This window comes from Phodopus roborovskii, unplaced genomic scaffold, assembly GCF_943737965.1.
Source record: "Phodopus roborovskii unplaced genomic scaffold, PHOROB, whole genome shotgun sequence".
Lineage (NCBI taxonomy): Eukaryota > Metazoa > Chordata > Mammalia > Rodentia > Cricetidae > Phodopus > Phodopus roborovskii.
In genome coordinates this window covers 18683097-18702386 of record NW_026126407.1, presented here as the reverse complement: position 1 = coordinate 18702386, position 19290 = coordinate 18683097, and the positions used below count along the sequence as shown (strand labels likewise).

At 43.2% G+C, this 19290-nt stretch overlaps 1 protein-coding gene across 3 annotated transcripts in view; it reads left to right on the top strand.

Moving 5' to 3' along the window:
- Specc1 (sperm antigen with calponin homology and coiled-coil domains 1) overlaps positions 1-19290 on the top strand; it is a 258219-nt gene that overhangs the window by 219543 nt on the left and 19386 nt on the right. For all 3 annotated transcript variants that reach the window (XM_051180438.1, XM_051180440.1, XM_051180439.1), the window contains one exon: positions 18202-18318. In XM_051180438.1, coding sequence (XP_051036395.1) covers positions 18202-18318 — 117 coding nt within the window. The remainder of the gene's footprint in view (positions 1-18201; positions 18319-19290) is intronic.

The following is a 19290-nucleotide window of genomic DNA, read 5'->3' as shown; positions in this document are numbered from 1 at the left end:
TCAGGGATGCCTAGAACCAACTGACTAACAAGAGTAGCCATGTCTGTTAGCCCTGAGTTTAATCAAGAGTCCCTTCATCAATGAGTAAGGTAAGAAAATGTTCAAGGGTGATTCCCAACATCAGCCTCGGGTTTCCACATGTGGGGAAGTCAGTACAGCAGAAACATAAGAAAGCTGGTCATATCCACAGACAAGAGCAGAGAAAATAAATGTCTGCACACCCACTTGTTGACTTGCCTACGCTCAACTCAATTCCTCTACTCTTACGCAGTTAGGAATCCCTGCCTACATCCATCCACATGTGCTAGACCTTTCCACAGACAGGCCCACAGCCAACCCCTTGCAGATGATTTCTTCCTCTTTCCAGATGATTCTAAATTGTAGCAAGTATCAAGAAAGCATAGTAAAAGTGTTCTAGTCACCTATTGCTAAGGAACAACCACCTAAAACTTCATGGTCTAGAAAAACAACGGTATTGATTCCCCCACCCCCAACAAATCCACAATTTCAACTTGATTTCTTTGCTCCACGATGTCTGGAACCTCCCATGGCCAGAGGCTAGGTCAGTTAGGCTGTGCTGAGCTCCTTCATAGATTTCCCCATACCTTGGAGACCCAGAGTTTTCCATATGTGTTGGGTAAAAATGGCAAGATTTTTCATGACCTGCCTGGAAAGTCCCAGGAGTCACATCCTGCATATGCAAACCCATTTCTTAAGGTCATTCTAGATCCAAGGAGAGTGACTGGGCTTTGGCACTGCGGTTTCAGGCTTTGTAGCCATGTGTCTTCATCCCTCATGAGACTGAACATCACTTTCTTGTTTAAGACAGATTGTTTCTTCAGTGTATCACCCATTCATTCTGCCAATTTTTACTTGACCTGACACTTAATAAGACATATTCTAGTTATTAGTCATTTGCTGCATACACTGTTCTTCATTGTTATCATAAAGAAACTTAATAATATAGTTAGACTTTTCAGTCCTTTTACATGTTTCAATTTTGTGCTTTCAGTGGCTTACTTCCTCAAGATTATAAAGATGATGATTTTCTCCTAATACATTGAAATTTTGTTGTTGTTCTTGTTGTTTTGATTTATCCACTGACAACTTGCTGCTAAACAAGAGAAGGGACGCTCCTGTCTGCCTAGCCAGTTTCCACACTGTAGCATCGAGAGCTGGCATGGGATCCAAACAAAACATAGTGGCAGAAGAAACTACAGCCAGAGAGGGCAACAGGGCAGTCAAAAGGAGGGAGCCATGCAGAGACGGCATATAGGTGTCCATAAGTCCATGGTGAAGGGCTATGTCATAGATGTATAAGGCAGGTTCACTCTAGCTTCTCCAGATGACCCAAGACTGAAGCAGAGAAGCTAGAGTTGAACAGACTCCATGGCAGGGACCAGCTTGCTGACACACATTCAGGACAGGGGCTGTAGGCCATATTTGTTTCTGTCTCACAGGAGCCCAGCTATTTGTGCTTACACTGTCTTCTTATTTCATCTTCAAAGTAGGTTTGGCCTCCCTATGCTGATATTATATATTATTATATTCCTCGGGAAGGAATGAACAACTTTTATCCTCTACATCTATAAAGTGTTAGTTTTACAAACCCCAAAATAAAATAACTCAGTCCAATAGCAGGATTGTGACAGTGAAGTTCTGTCTCCCTGAGACATCCCAAGAGTGAGGACATTCAGATCACCAGGCCTGAGATAGCTGGCCCCTGAGAATGAACCTGCAATGTGTTCTAATATGTCTTCTGTCTTCTCCACAGAAGCTTTGCTCTTTTCTTTTGGTCCATTTTTTCAGCTTCAGACCTTAATGGCACACATAGTCCTACATAGGAATTGAGGGCAGGAGCTTTGAGCTCCTCAGAGAAGATGGAGTAGTACAGAAAAGGTCATTGCCAGACCCAGCTGTGTCCTCAGTGGAATTGCGCTCGGGGCACATTTCAATCATGTTCTGCAGTTTCTTTCCCCCATGGCTAATGTTTCCACCAGATGTTGGTGTTTCTAGGCAACACAACGCAAGTAAGATGACTCTTGTTGGAGCAAATGGTTTAGGTGGTAGAGTTGACTTTTTTTCTTCTGTCCCACTCCATCAACCTTCAGGAACTGGAACCACATTCAGCTACTCCAGGGGCAGCCTCGGATGTTCAACAAGTTAGGGCCTTAGCCTCTTGTATATAGTCAGTGTTTTATTTTTCTCACTTTTTTTTTTGTTTCACTGAGAAAATTTCCATATCTTATAACTTTGTTTTTAAAGAATCACTAGAGGAATAGCCAACTCTGGAGGAGCTTGGAATGTTAACTCTTACACCTGAGACTTCCTTTCATAAAAAGCATTTGGAAGTCAGATAGTGGTGGTGCATGTCTGTAATCCTATCCCTCAGGAGGCATAGGCAGGCAGATATCTCCATGAGTTTAAGGCCAACCTGGTCTACAGAGCAAAAGTTTCAGGAAAGTCAAGGCTACAGAGAATCTCTGTCTCAAAAACAAAACAAAAAACAACAACAACAAAACAGCACTTGGAAAATAGAGGCAGGTGGATCTCTAAGAGTTCTAATCTAGCCTGATAGACATAGGAGATTCCATGCTAGCCAGAACTATATAGCTTCTAGCTCCAAAAATAAACCTGGGCTAACCTCAGGAAGACTAGTGTGGCCATTTGAATGAGAATGTCCCTCATAGATTCATGCATGACTGTTCAGTCTCCAGTTGGTAGAACTTTTGGGGAAGGATTAGGAGATGTGATCTTGTTGGAGGAGCTGTGTCACTGGGGCCAGTTTTTCAAAGAGCAGTTCCCAGTGTTAGGTGGTTGCGGATCAAGATGTGAGCTCTCAGCTGTTCCTTGTCTCCCATCAAGGACTCTAACCTCTGAAACCGTAAGCCCAATTAAACACTTTCTTTTATAAGTTGCCTTGGCCATGTTGTTTATCACAGCAATAAAAAAGTAACCAAGACACCCAGCTATTTTGCTCCTTTTGCTTCCTTCTCAATGAGGACCACCTATTCCTATCCTCTGCCCCCTAGGCCTCTCTGAGATCTACAGCTCAAAGTCTGTAAATGGGCTTACAGGGGACAGTAATGCAAGCCCTGTGGCTCTTCCAGTATGACACAAAGGGAAGGCATCTGACAAAACAATCAGCTCACCTGTGTTGATTTCTCTTCATCCGCATAAAACAAAAACAATGAGCATGAACAAACTGTGCAACGCCGTATCAGGGGCTACCTCATTCTCAGAAACCTACCTCAGTGATTGGCAGTGAAGCCACTTTTGCAGTCATCACAAAAAGCAATCTTTGAGACATGTTTTGTTCACACTCTTAGTACTCAAATAATATTGGAGACCATTTCAGGACTCAGTGGTAGAGCACTTGCCTTCCATGCACAAGGGCCTAGTTCAATATCCAGAATTGAAGAAAACACACACACACCAAACAAAAAACCTAGTTTCTTAGTTCTCTTAAACTCCTAGAAGCTAGGATCATTCCAAATAGCATTCAGGGAAGGATTGAAGCTCTCTGTAATAAAAAGTGTGAGGTTTTTATTTGACAGTTTGATGATCCTGGAGTTAGTATAAATAATAATACACACCATAGCTGCTTTGCCTACATCTCCACCAGTGTCAGAACAATAAAAAAGTCTTAAACATGGGGAATAGTTTACATGTAAGAGAAACATTCCCTGGCCCAGATGTTAGATTTGAGTTCCTGGCTAGATTTGGAATTTCTAAAACAAGCCCTTATTTTAAAAGGTAGGGACACTTCTCCTTGCATGGTTTCTGTGTGTGTGTGTGATGTATGTCTACATTAAAATGTCTAGGGTTTGGTTTTTCTTTTCTTTTTTTTTTGGTGGGGACCTGAGGGGGGAGCAGCATTGAGGCCAAAACCTGGGGACTCATGCATGAGAACAAGTAGTTTTCAATGGGCCATCTCAACTCCGAGTTCAGTCCTCAGTGTAATCAGTGAGTCAGTCAGTCAACCCAGAAAATAAAATATGCCTCATTTCTGCAGGAGGGTCTGCTGGCCACAGTCTATTCTGAAACATCTACAGCCCTGCTCTCCTGAGGGGATAGGTGCTTTTGTTTGCCATTTTCCCCCCTGAGATTTTAGTCCTAGTGTATTACTCATTCGTAGTCATAGATCAAGAGCTGTTCTTAATTTGGATTTTTATTAGCCTAGTATTTGGATGACTTTGGGCTGTGTTTGTCCTCTCAGAGTGCTTTCTAAAGGTTATGCCAATGAAGGAAAATGAAGTTTCATATTATTGTCTTTCAAAAGACACAATTATAACAAATGTAATTATAGAACTAATTCATTCTTGTTCAGAGCAGCCTCCGTTCTACAAAATAGAACAGGAGCCCTCCTGGCAGACTGGAGGTTGTGTAAGGTAGAAGCAAGGAAGGAGAGCCAGTGAAAACAGCACAGCTCATGGACTGACAGCCAACGCTTCAGAGCACTTTTTTATAGGTCAAAAAGCAGAAGAGACTGCCATGTTTTTCTAAGGCGCCCCTGAGTGACTGTCTCTCTCTGACTTAATTAGTGCTTGCTGGAACCTAATGTAAGTGCTTTATCCGAATCAGTGACTTTTGTTCACTGTTGGAAATAAAATAATAACAAACTCAAGAGACTAGTGGAAACAACGCTTTTAATATACAGTTCTGCAGAAAGGGATGCCATCAACAAGAAAGGACAAAAATGGCTGATGTGCTGGCCTGGTGTATCTCTAGATTTGGAGATATTCCTGTCCTCTTCTATCATTGTCCAAAACTTGTCCCTTCCCAAATCCCCCATCTCACCCCCTTGTCTAGTGAGTATTTGGAACTTGAGGCAGCCCCCTTCTCTGATCATGGGCTCAGGCGTGTAGCTAAGTACCTAACTCTGAGTGCTGAGACAAGGCAGTGCCAGCCACTAGCCAGGGGAGGGAGGGGCCTGTGACTCTGATGTACCCTTAGCTCACCTCATATTGAAAATGAACCGTCTCAATCTATTTCTTGCATCACAGAATGACAAATAATGCAAAATACATGTAGATAAATGTAGCATTTGGGGATGAGAAGGGTGTACCAAGTTTATTAAAATGTCGGTATAAGTTTGGGAAGGAAAGAAGGACAGATAGACAGAGAATCTGGCCACTTTGGACTCACATGTTCCTCAGTCTGGTCAGCTTCACCACAGTGGACCACTGTACTCCACCCCACCGGCTTGCTTCCGGTCAGCCATGGCTCTTAGTTCTCTACTCAAAGGGTGAAAGAATGAAAACTCAGTATACACCCTCTCCCATATCCACCTTGTGTTCTCTTTCCTGCTACATGAAAGTAGAGAGACTGCTAGGTCTGCTTCCAGTGTTGTCACAGGCAGAGTCCCTGTAGAGGTCGGCCTGCCCTTGCCCTGGCCCACTGCCGTATTGCAGGGTGGTGTCCATAGCAAGTAACACGTGAATTTCAGAATCCCGTGGGCCTGGAATTCCAATTTGGCTCTGACACTAGCAGTATTTCTTTGTGCTGCAGCTCTTGTGTGTATAAAATGGGTGTGACATTACTTACTATATATGGCAGTTCTGAGGAGTAAAGGAGAATATGCTCAGTGGCAGGCACATCAGAGGCTCAACTTGTCTTACTACCCTGGCCATCCCACCATTTTTGGAGCCTGAGATTTAAGCGGCTCTTATCTTGATCACTGAGCATTTGTCTTCATGTATGGAGGCAGCTTCTGTTGGAAATGATGTGGTGGGTGCTACTGCTGCCCTGCTTGCCCCCCATTTATTCAGATGCCAGGGTCATTGTAAATAATAATCAAGAAGTCTCCTAAAATGAAAGCCTGGCTTTTCTTCCTCCAAGTCATAGGCATTTGAGATAGGTATGGAGATGTGGTCTCAGGTGCCTGTGTGTATAAATGTCCTTGTGCTTTGGAAAAGAGAAAGATATAGCAAGTTTTAAAAGCTTTAAGTTGGACTAGGTGGTGGTGGCGCAAGCCTTTAATCCCCGCACTCGGGAGCCAGAGGCAGGCGGATCTCTGTGAGTTCTTGGCCATCCTGGTCTCCAGGACAGCCAGGATAGTTCCAGAACAACCAGGTTTATTACACAAAGAAGCCCTGTCTCAAAAAACAAAAAACAGAAACAAACAAACAAACAAAAAAAGACAAAACACTTTAAAGTAAGGACTAGAGAGTTGGCTCAATGGTAAGAATACTTTTTGCTTTTGCAGAAGACCTGGATTTAATTCCCAGCATCCAAATTATAGCTTGCAACCATTTGTAACTCCAGTCCCAGGGGATCTGAAGCCTGCTTCTAGCCTTCAAAGGCACCAGGCATGCATTTAGTACACATACATACATGCAGGTAAAACACTCATATACACAAAATAATAAATAAAAAATAATTTTTTTAAAAAAATAAAACTTTTTAGCATAAGGCTAAAGGCCTACCTGGCTCAGATCAACACCATAGCAAGATGGCTTAATGAGAGTAAAGGCACCTGTGACCACTCCTGATGGCCTGAGTTTGATCCCCAGAACCTAGATGGCAAAGGAGTAATCTGACTCTTGCAGGTTGTGTTCTGACCTCCAAACATGCACCTTGTCATACGTGCATGTGCCACATGCGCTTGAGCACATACACATGTATACGTACACATGTACATATTAATGAATAAATGTTAAAAGATGTGACTTCATGGAAAAGAAAATAAGGAAGGGCATTAATAAGTGCAATGGTTCTCTGCCTTCCCCAGGCTGGCCTGTGCATCTCCTGGAGCTAGCTCCCCTCCTAGACTCTGTTGTCCATATGCAGGGCTTAAGTACTTCAGTTTTTGGGTGCATAGATGGGTGCACTGTCACAGCCCATTTCTTTCCTCTGCTTTTGTAGTACATACATTTCTTCAAGAAAATATAAAATCCATGTATTTTCCATACTCACTGGGTAGCCTGAACTCAGAGATATGGTATTCAGAAGTCTAAATACTCAGCTTTCCAGTGGCCCTGATGAGCACAATTGACCTGACAACCAAGGTGGGCCCTGTGGGTTTCTAGACTTTTATGCAACATGGATGCCCAGAAGCTGTTCCGAGGCAGGGGCACCTGAGCCATGAAAATCATCATGGAGAGGTATTGCCATGGCAGCCTATTGCTTTCAGCCAGTTGTTGGTCCTGGCTGAGTGTAATTTCAGGGCAGACTGGAGAATATGTTTTTCAGCCTGTGCTGTGAAGGAAACATCTAGGACCACTAGGCTCCAGGTGGATTCTGGCTGGTGGAAAGAGGCAATTTGACAGGAATTTTGGGAACTTGAGTTTCTGGTGTCTCTGACGTTGGATAAACCATAGATTTACCACCTCTTCCAGCCTTGATTTCTTTATCAAATGAAGCCTTTGAGCAGCCTTATCAAGTAAGTAAGTGCTTCACTAGCCCAGACACTAGAAACCAACTGCAACCAAAGCCATGTATTCCCAATTCCCTAAGCATCATAGGAAACAGTGGTTTGTGTCTTACTGCATATTCCTGCCTACACTGTAGTCTCTAGGTCTCCTTTGCCCTCACTTTGGAAAGAGTTCCATGAAGTTGTCCTCCCCTATTCCAGCTTAACTTCGTGTCTTCCCTTCCTCTCCTTTTAAGCCTCACATTGCCTCTGATGGAAGCCCTCCAATCCAGCTCTCCAGGACAATCAGAGCTGACTAATTCTAGCACAGCCTTTGGCCATTGTGCAGAGTGGAGGAGGGGCCGCCAGAATCTACTTCCTTAAGACAAGCCACTGCCACCCCTTTTGGTCTTTACCTGGTTTCTTGGATCAGTTTATCCAGAGTTAGGGTATTCTGAAGAGGAGCCAGTGGGCCTCCCTGTGAGCCCCACTGTCTTTGGGGAAATCCTAACAAGGGTACCCACACTTGCCCAATTCTTCACATTGTGACTGGGAAAACTAAGCTTGCCTTGAGGTTTTTAAGCTCAGTAATAAAAGAATTTACAGACTCAGAAGGAAGCTTGAGGACAATTTTATTAGAGTTTGTGAGGGAAACAGCAGTACAGGCTGGCTGAAAATCCTGGCCCTCACCAGGACAAGTGGAGATGGAAATAGACATGCCTTTCAGCTATGGGGGTCAGGAAACATTGAGAAAGCCCAGAGTGTCAGAAAAAGCACACTTAGGAGATCACCCAGGCTCGGGCTTGTCCAAGGGCAGAAGACAGTACGTGGTCAGAAATAGAAATAGAGACAGCCTCTGAAAAAAGGAAGAGCACTCTCAAGAATGCACATAGGCTGTGAGCTGAGGGGAAACCCAAGCAAGCACTATGGTGGTATATAGCCTCTTGAGGGCCTTTCTAGCTCCACCTTTTCTATGGGTTTCCTGGTTGTATTTTGGGGTGCTTCCCTTCTCCCAGGCCATGCTTTGTTAGATAAGCCCACATCAGTGAAGGCTTCCAAACTTCTGCAAACTTTCTTCTTTCACATGTTAACCTTGATGTTACAGTTAGGTCTCTGTCTGCCTGCCACAGTCCCTATGCATTCCCACTCCAGAGCTATGGTCCCAAAAATCTTTCTGGTGAGCAGAATAGTGATTATCAGTCAGTCATCTATAACTGCTTTCGTGTTGATGAGGGGTATAGTCCCGCCTAAAAGGGACCACAAGGTCCATCTGTTGGTTGGAAAAGAGAGTTTGGGTTTCCAGCAATAGGAGTTTCTAGAATCCTTGTGTCATGAGTTTAGTTTGAAATTGTTGTATATTGTAGAAAACACACATTCCACAAGAATAAAATATAAGTTTTAAGTAAGTACATGATCTTCACCACAAAAAGTGAGGATCAGGAAAGCCATGCATGTTTATCTCAGGAGAGGCATCCTTTGTAGCTTGCTCTTAGACTAATTTTTAAAAATCAATTTACATAAATACATCCTGCCTTTGTATTGTAGCTGGGTGGCTGCAGTTACGTCATCTGCTATGTCAGTAACACAGGATTTAATAAATTATCCCCATTAATTTATTGGTCGGCATATTTCAAAGTTTAGTTTACCTTTTGATTTTTATTGTACCAATCAGTTTTCCCCCATACTTTCCTGCTGGTTGTTTAATAGGACCATGTAGGTATCCAAAAATTAATTTTTAACTGTTACAACCAGTTAAGAATCTGGTCATTAGAGGTTCACTTGAGAGTTGGGAGGAGCCTCTGGCTCCTTTCATCTTTTGTTTAACCAGTTTGCCACCTGCTGGGATGATGAGCCAGGGTCTTGCTGACCATGGGCCTTCCTTTGGAAGCAAAAAGAACATAACCCTCTGTTGACTTTTCTTTTTGTAGAATGTACCTGTTGAAAGTCTACTGTCTAGCTAACCATGGACTCTCTGTTCAAAAAGACAAGTGACTCCCAGAGATGCAAGAGCCTTTGAGAAATGCCCCTGGGGCTAAGTTGACCTTATAGGGCAAGGGTCAAAGTATTATTTTCTCTCCACATTAACATAGGTCTCCAGGTATGGTTGTTTAAGTACCCAGAAAGCCTATTACACCAGTACTGGAGAACAAGTCATTCTTTAAAATTTAGCTGCTGTATAGCACCTGGTTAAAGCCTAACAGGGGTAAATGTTTAATAAACGTGATGCAAGACTCAGTTTGTTAATGAGAAGCCTGACATACTTGAAACTGTGAGCAATTATTTTGATAAAACATAAAATCTTTTCTAAAATATATTAAAGAAAGTTGAGCACAGCCATTTGGTAGAGGCACACACCATCAATCCCAGCACTCAGAAGGAAGAGGCAGGCAGATCTCTGGAAGTTCAAAGCCTGTCTCAAAAAAAAAATTAAAGAAAGGATGGAAGGAAAATAAAAGAAAAGATGGAAGGAAAATAAAAGAAAGGATGGAAGGAAAGAAGGAAGGAAGGAAGGAAGGAAGGAAGGAAGGAAGGAAGGAAGGAAGGAAGGAAAAGAAAGTTGAATGCACAGGGCTGAGTCATAATCACCTTCCTCAGCTTTCAGGAATAGTTGAGCCTAGACAGTAGCTCTCAACCTGTGGGTCACAACCCCTTTGGGAGTCGAACAACCCTTTCACAGGGGTCACCTAAGACTATCCCAAAACACAAATATTTATAATACAACTCATAGTAGTAGTACAATTACAGTTATGAAGTAGCTACAAAATTAATTTTATGGTTGGGGGTCCCCACAACATGAGGAACTGTACTAAAGGTCACAGCAGTAGGAACCACTGGCCTAGAGGATCAGCCCCAGATGTAGGCTCACTCCCTGAATCAAAGCCAACATGCAGTGAGCCAGCCAGTTATTCCAAGCAACAGGGATGTCTTTGTCTCTGAGCTATGTCAACCCTAAGACTGCTTATGGGACTTGTTTGTTGTCAAATTTTTATTGCATTGTGCTCTAAAAGGAGCTAAGTTGGCTCTTTTAATCAATATAACCATTTACTTATAATATAGTTTGGTACCATGTAAACATAAAAATTTACAAGCACATATAAATGATATACATAAACACAGTCATATATAAAGGTAGAATCTTTAAAACTGCTGAGGATCTTGTATATCTTGGCAGTTTTAAGTTTGACTGTTGGTTAGATCCTATTTTATTTATAAAGGCATGAGCAGTTCTTAATCCAAAATCCAAAATCTATACTTTTTTTTTTTTTTTTTTTTTTTTTTGAGGCTGGATCTCACTATGTGGCCTTGGCTGGCCTGGAACTCTCTATGTAGACCAGGTTGTCCTCAAATTCATGGAGATCTTCTTGGTTCTGCCTCCTGAGTACTGGGATTAAGACCCAAAATTCTGTACTTAAAATTTTTTTTAATTTACTTAAAAAATAATTTCGCTTTAGTAGACTTCCTATGGGAGGCATTACCCTCTCCTTGGAGCAGATGGGAGGAGGGGGGAGTAGAGAGAGCAGGAGGGAAGAAGGGAGGGGGAATTGGAATTGGAATGTAAAAAGTAAATAATAAAAACAGACAGGAAAAAATTTTTGATATAAATTAGAAAAATCAGTAAATTTAAAGACATAGACCTTAGCTCAGTTTTGATAAGGCTTAAAGCAGGCCAAGAAGACACCAATGATTTGGTTTAAAAAGGGAAAGAAAAGAAAAGAAAAAAATCTTTTTTTTTTTCCATGACAGGGTTTCTTCATATAGCTCTGCCTGTCCTAGAACTCACTCTATACACCAGGCTGGCCTCAAACTCAGAGATGTTCCAGCCTTTGCCTCCCTAGTGCTGGGATTAACGGTGCATGCCACAACTGCCTGACTAAAAAAAAAAATACTTAAGCCTCTAGTTTAAATTACACAAGATAAAAATCTTGAAAACCCTCCTTTTGAAAGTAGAGAGTGCATGTGTAGAAAGGCAGTGGGTTGTTTTTGTTGTTTTTTTGTTTAGAAGTATCAATCTTTATGTTAGATGTATTTATTTGTTTGCTTGTTTGTTTACTTTGCTTTACATGTATGAGTGTTTTGCCATTCTGTATATGTACCACATGCATGCCTGATATCTTTGGAGGACAGAGAGGGTGTCAGATCTAGAACTCCAGTCACTGTCCCACAGATAACCACTGTATGGGTGCTGAGACCCAAACCCAATCCTCTGCCAAAGCAGTCTTTGCTCTTAACTGCTGAGCCATCTCTCCAGCCCCAAGGCAATGATTTTTTTTTTCCAAGACAGGTTTTCTCTGTGCCTTGGAAGTCCTGGAACTAGCTGTGTCAACCAGGCTGGCCTTGAACTCACAGAAATCCACCTGCAAGGCAATGAATTTTAATCTCAATGTTATAACTGTAAAAGTTCATCTTAGAAATATGTTATTAACATCTTAATATTTAATAATTCATCCACTGTATTATATAAAAATTTACCCAAATTTTAATGCTACTGTTTGTTGGTATTGTATCTCTTACCATCCCCACCATGAAAGGAAACTTAACAAATATTTGACAAACCCGATTATCATTTTTACATGTACTACAGCTTTAGTAAAAGCTTCATATTTAACATGTACAGATTAGGATGTTTCTGAAGAAGAAATCCACTATGACTAGTCCAGCACATATTTACAGTGCACCTTACTCAGGGCATCCCAGCTAACATGAAACATTTTTATGTCCTGTTATTTTTGGTTGCCTATGAGCATTACACAAATGAAATAAAAGTAATATTATTTTTAAAGAGGTTTTGTGGAGAGAAATCAAAATTTAAAATCAGTATCCAATATCAAATTTTATAACCCAATGAAACTTTTGTCTTATGACGCAAATAAAAATTGTTTTCTATAAACAAATAGCATTTTAAAATTTTTATAAAACATTTAATAGACCCAGAGATACTATTTTAATGGGCTTCAAGAAGGAAAGTGAATGCCTTACTTTGTATGTATATGCTTGTATGGCCTTTTAATATATCTCCCAAATAGTCACATTTTTAAGGTAGGTATGGCATCTCTGAAAGTGGGAGGCCAGCCTAGTCTACACAGTGAGTTCCAGGACAACCAGGGCTAATAGAGAGAGAGAGACACTGGTTCACTTATTTGGGGGAAACTCAGGGGTCAGACTGAGTCCTATTTCCTGTTGTCCTAACATAGAGGATACGCAAATTATCATGTGGAAACACATATGAACACACGACATAATTGCATAACAAAACAAGAAGTCCCCATCTCTGTCTTTGGAAAGGGGTCTATCAGTCTGTCTGCCTTTTAGTCATCTGTCAGTCTGCCTTAAGTACCTCTAGTCCTGTAAAGTGGGTGTGTCTGGGATGGGTCCTTCAGGTTTCTCTGAGCCTGTGGAACCTGAGGTTCCTGTACAATTGAAAGTTCTTAGGCTAACAACTATTTGTGTTAGTAAGTTTTAGAAATAAATTTTTGAAAGGAAAAGCAGAGCATAAGGGAAAAGTTGTGTTCCTTCAGAAAGGCTGTAGGAGATGAGAGCTGCTGTAAAAAGGACAGAACCGGGCTTGAAGTCCCCATAAGTCAAGATATAATCAATACAGGAGACCGATAGACATGCCCAGTGTGTACTGGTTTCCTACTGCTCTTTCAGGGATCCCCAGAGAAGGATCATCATGGTTTTGGTTTTGGTTTTTTCTGCTCAGTCTGTGGTTGAACATGGACTCTAGTTGTTCCTGAGTCTCCAAGCATCCTCCTTAGAGGCATGCTGTAAACCTGAGATTGGACAGATGACAAGAAGCGTTGCTCCTGTGTGCCCTATGAGGCTTGCTTCTCTCCTTTTGTTGCTTTCTTCAGTGTCATTGATCCTCATAGAGAGTCACTGTTGTAGTACAGAGCTATCCTCTGAGCCAAACTGTCAGCACCTCCATGAGTTCAGCTGTGCTTGCTTGCAGAGGATCCTTCCTGCTGGGCTAGTTGACTGCTGACTCTCCCTTATAGGAGGAGGGATGGGGAAGCCTAGGTGATCCTCATTGGAGTAGCTAGCTACTCCTCCTGACTAGGTGTATGCAATTGGTCCTTAACTATGTTCGGCATCAGGGAGGGGCAAGAAGAAAATAGGACTGGAAAGGAGTTAGGTTAGGCAGGTGGGCTCCATCTAGGTAGCTATAGAAGAGTTGTCATCCCCACTGGGTGCAAACCTCCCAGTGTGGCACTTTAAGGCCACCCATGCTCCTGCCCACAGCCCCTACACATTGCTCTGTAAATACACCTAATTAGCTCATTAATTCCTCATAGTACATGTTGGTGGAATTGCACCTCATTAGTTTGTCTTTGGACTCGTTGGAGAAGGAATGGACATTGTTTCATCACCTCCGGGGGAGGAATTTTACCGACAGCCATGCTGACCTTTATATAAGGCACTTTAGATCACTTCCCTTGATTTTTACAAAGTAGGTCCAGCTGTAGGATGATATTAGAGTTTAAGATTTTATCTTTTGACTAATTTCCTCTTTCTCTGTATTGAGGCCAGTCAGTATTACAGTAAATTATTAACCTCTGTTGTTGTTTTTCTTAGATCCTCAGGATCAGACTTATCCCAACTCTTGAGGCTATGTAGTAGCTTGTTGTCCAAGGAAATAGAAGGCAGATGTCCCATAATGATATGAAGGCAGATTTCCCGTAATGATCCTAAGGAGATAGAGACAAGTGCTAGAAAGGCATGGAGAGTGGAGCAGAAAGGGGCATCCCACGTGCCTACTCCAGGCCCTCAGAGAGACCAGGCAGAACGCCCTGCTCTCCGTCATCACACTCTATCCCCAAGTGTCTATGGAGACGCACATGAGGGTAGCCACTAAAGAATTAGAAACACTAATTTTTGTGGACTGGAGAGATGGCTAGGTAGTTTAGAGTACTTGTTGCTCTTGTATAGCACCTGGGTTGGAGTCTCATCTCATCACCCACATGGTAGCTCACACCATCTATAACTCTAGTTCCAGGGGTCATATGTCCTCTTCTGGCCGCCACAGGCACCAGGCATGCACATGGTACACACATACATGCAGGCAAAACACTAATACATAGGAAATAAATGAATTTTTTAAAAGACAGTAGAGAACACTGGCTGTGTTCCAAATGTTCTTGAGCTTACTTTACTCCAGCCAGGATATTTTGTGTGTGTGTGTGTGTGTGTGTGTGTGTGTGTGTTGGGAGTGTTTAACAATATTTTTAATTAAATCTTTGAGTTTCATACAATTTCATACATTTCATTTTGACCGTTTACTACCCTCTCCCATTCATCCCATAACTACCCTCTCTACCTCCCTCCCAACTTTGAGATTTCTTTTTTCCAAGTTAAATTTCTATTGCAAAAGCACAGAGGGGAGGGGCGGGTGGAGGAAAGGGTTTATTTTGCTTATTCTTCCACATCACAGCCCATCCTCAAAGGCAGTCAGGGCGGGAGCCGAAGCAGAGGCCATGGAGGATCACCGCTTACTGGCTTGCTCCCTGTGGTTTGCTCAGCCTGCTTTCTTATAGAATCTAGGACCACCTGCCCAGGGGGGGTCACTGCCCATAGTGAGCTGGGCTCTCCCACATCACTGGTTAATCAAAAAAAAAAAAAAAAAAAAAAAAGCCACACAGACTTGTTTACAGGTAATCTGATGGAGGCATTGCCTCAGTGTGCTTCCTCCTTCCAGATAACTCTTAGGTATGCATCAAGTTGATAAGAAATAACCAGCAATGATCTTCCCCCCTCTTTCTCATCTCTCTCTCTCTCTGTCTCTCTCTGTCTCTCTGTCTCCCTCTCTCCTCTCTCTCTCTCTTTCTCTCTATCTCTCTCTCTGTGTTTCTCTGTGTGTCTCTCTCCCTCTCTCCCTCTCTCTCCTCTCTGTCTCTCTCCCTCCATCCCTCCCTTAAACAGTGTTAGATATGCCTTTCATCTCATGGTGTGGGCTTTGGAGCTAATCAGAAAGTGGTTGGTCACTCCTGTAACATCTCTGCCACTATTGCAACAGCAGGTATATCTTGTCAGGCTAGCATTCATTGTAGTTTGTGGGGTTCACAACTAGATGAGAATGATAGTCATTTTCTCCTTTGAAAGCATGCCTAATCCGTCCAAGTCAGTACCACCTTGATTTTTCTATGTTCTGCGACTCAAGTATGTGATGTCTTCAGCAGGGATTTAATGTCAAGTTCTGGAGTGTAACCAGGGCCATTTGGCAAAGCCTATAAGGAATGCTTTGGTGTCTATGTGATGCCATTGCTGGACAAGAGCTAAACAATACCACAATTGCCTCTTTCTCTCGCTGATGATAAAGCCTCAGTGGAATAAGATCTCTATCCTAAGAAGTTCTTTTAAAAAAAAAATATGAAAAAATAACAACAAAACAAAACAATGTCAGAACTGGAAAACTACAATTTTAGTCAAGCTATGACTTGGTGTGTGAATGACTTTGGCCTTTTTATTTTATTTATTTACCTTTATTTTATGTGCATTGGTATTTTGCCTGCATGTTTATCTGTGTGGGGGGTGTCAGATCCCTGAAACTGGAGTTACAGATAGTTATCAGCTGCCATGTGGGTGCTGGAAATTGAACCTGGGTCCTCTGAAAGAGCAGCCAATGTTCTTAACCACTGAACCATCTCTCTATCCCCAGTCTTTTTATTTTAAATGGCCACACAGATTAGAAATGCAGGTGGGTTGAAGTTTTCCTTTGAATGTGATGCTCGGAAGAAATGCCTTATTACATAGGACTCATTTCCATATTCATAGAGGCCAATCTATCCACAGTAAGGGAACAGCAAAGAATTGAGGGCAGTTAGGATATGATAGAGTAAAAGAGAAAGAACTTATCCAAGAGATTCTCCTTCAGACAGAGAGTCAGGACACACTCAGCCTGGCTTTTATCATTTTAGACTATGCTCCTGTGGTGGCTCACTTTTTAACCTTTGAGTCCATTGGGTTGAGGTCCCAGATTCCAAACCCCTGTCTCCTGTTGAGGAATATTATTTTAAGGTGTGTTACTTTTGTTTATGTTGCATTTGTTTAACTCTGTGAAGCTGTGTTACTGTGCCTGTCTAAAACACCTGAATGGTCAATAGCAAGGCAGGAGCAAGGATAGGTGAGACTGGCAGGCAGGGGGAATAAATAGGAGGAGAAATGAGGAAGAGGAGGAGCAACGAGAGAACACGGGGAGGGGGACATCAGGGGCCAGCCACCCAGTCACCCAGCCACCCACCCAGTCACCCAGCCACATAGTCACCCAGCCACCCAGTCACCCAGCCACCCAACCAACCACCCAACCACCCACCGAACCACCAAGCCAGCTAGCCACATAGTCACCCAGCCACCCAACCAACCACCCACCCACCCAGTCACCCAGCCACCCACCCAGCCACATAGTCACCCAGCCACATAGTCACCCAGCCACCCAACCAGTCACCCAGCCACCCACCCAGTCACCCAGCCACCCACCCAGCCACATAGTCACCCAGCCACCCACCCAGTCACCCAGCCACCCACCCAGCCACATAGTCACCCAGCCACATAGTCACCCAGCCACATAGTCACCCAGCCACCCACCCAGCCAGCCACCCAGCCAGCCACATAGTCACCCAGCCACATAGTCACCCAGCCACCCACCCACCCAATCACCCAGCCAGCCACCCAGTCACCCAGCCACCCACCCAGTCACCCAGCCACCCACCCAGCCACACAGTCACCCACCCAGCTACCCAACCACTCACCCAACCACCCAGCCAGCTGCCAAGTAAGAGTGAAAGTAAGATATACATACAGAAGTAAGAAAAGGAAAACCCCAGAGGCAAAAGGTAGACAGGATAATTTAAGAAAAGCTGGCTAGAAACAAGCTAAGCTACCACTGGGCATTCCTAACTGAGAATAAGCTTCCATGAGAGCTGAGTGGTGAACCTCCAACCCCAAAAGTAAAAAGACTTAAAGAGCCAAAAGAGTAAAGAGTAAATCATCACACAAACAGTCTCCATTACTATTACATTTAGGTGTGTACCACTATATGTATGTGGAGGTCAGAGGACAACTATCAGGTATTGTTTCTCTCCTTCCATTGTGTGGTTCCTGGGGTTTGAACTCAGGTGATCAGGTTTGACTGCAAATGCCCTTACCCGCTGTACCTACTCCCCAGGCTGTGGGCATCTTTTAAGTCTTTGGAAAGATGACCTTGCTTATCACTTATCACTGTGTGCCAAGCAGCCACACCCACTCGCTGCCTATCATGTGGAAGGAGTCTCCTTCCCCACTGGAGGAATGTTCTCTTGTGCTTGCTTGTTCTCTGTGCTTGCAGGGAGACTGTTGGGAAGCTGCTCTAGTTAAGGAAGGGAATATAGAACAGAAGAAATGGTAGCTTGAGCTCCATGCTCTTGTTTTGTCTGATCTTATTGTGCTATATGTAGTTATGATGATGGTGGTGGTAGTGATGATGATGATGGTGATGGCAATAATGATGGTAATGATGGTAGTGGTCATGATGGTTGTGATGATCGCTCTCCCTTAGCCAATACGCCTGGGAAATTCTTGATAGACAAAGCTTATCTGGGGAGTAATTTGAAACAAGGTTTATATCGGGCTTTAGTGGCTCCCCCAGGGGTTAAGCAACAATTCCCAATGGTCTGATCTTCCCCCACTTATATACCTGTGAATGCATGTGGACCACAACAGGCCATTCCTGCTATCAGAGTTAAACACAGTCCCCCAAAAAATGCAGTTCATTCTGTTGCCTTGCCCAAACATATAGACACACCTGTATCACGTTATCTGGCTCATGTTATTGACAGTGCAGTGTGGGGTTAACACTAGCTTTTCTCTCTCCACAGAACATTGATATCACCAATTTCAGCAGCAGCTGGAGCGATGGGCTGGCCCTCTGTGCTCTGCTGCACACCTACCTGCCTGCCCACATCCCATACCAGGAGCTGAACAGTCAGGAGAAAGTAAGTCTCTGCCTGCACCACCCCACTTCTCTAGGAGAGCAGTGGAGCTTGTGCGGCCATGCATTACTGGGGTATGGTGGTTTGAAAGAAAATGGCCCCTAAACTATTAAAATGTGGCTTTGTTGGAGTAGGTGTGGCCAATTGGAAGAAGTGTGTCACTGTGGGGGTTGAGTTTTGAGATCTCCTATGTTTAAGCTTCAGTCAGTATAGTAGACAGTTCACTTCCTATTGTTTGCGGATCAAGGTGTAGAACTCTCAGGTCCTTCTCCAGCACCATGCCAGCCTGTATGCCATGATAATAATGGACTAAACCTCTGAAACTGTAAGCCAGCCTCAATTAAATGTTTTCCTTTAGTTGGGCATGGTAGCCCCCTCCCTTGATCCCAGCACTCAGGTGGCAGAGGCAGGTGAATCTCTGTGAGTTCCAGGACAGCCTGGTCTACAAAAAGAGCTCCAGGACAGCCAGAGCTACACCGAGAAACCTGTCTCAAAAAATGGAAAGAACAAAAAAGCTCTCCTTTATAAGAGTTGCCATGATTATGGTGTCTCTTCACAGCAATAGAAACCCTAACTAAGACAGTGTTGGGAGGGTTAATAGAGCTAGAGCAGACATCAGGAACGGACGGGGAACAGAATGTGACTGCACTGTGGGGTCCTATCTTCAGCTGCCCTTCTCAGTGCATGCCATTTGTTACCAAGAAGAACAGTTTGCTGTGGTCACTGACAGGATCCTGTCACCTGCTTTCTACAGAAAACCTTGGTTTAGCTGTGACCTTTCTTTTGCCAAGTTTCTTCCAATGCCAATGCCGTGAGTAAAGATGGGAGGGGTAGCAGAATTCCCTTCTCTTAAAGGAGGTCCATCTTTTTTCCATTAAGCTGACTGGATTAGACTCACCCATGTTCTAGAGAGTCATCCACTTTATGAAAAGTCCACCAATGTAAATGTTAATCCCACCTAACTATATAGACCAG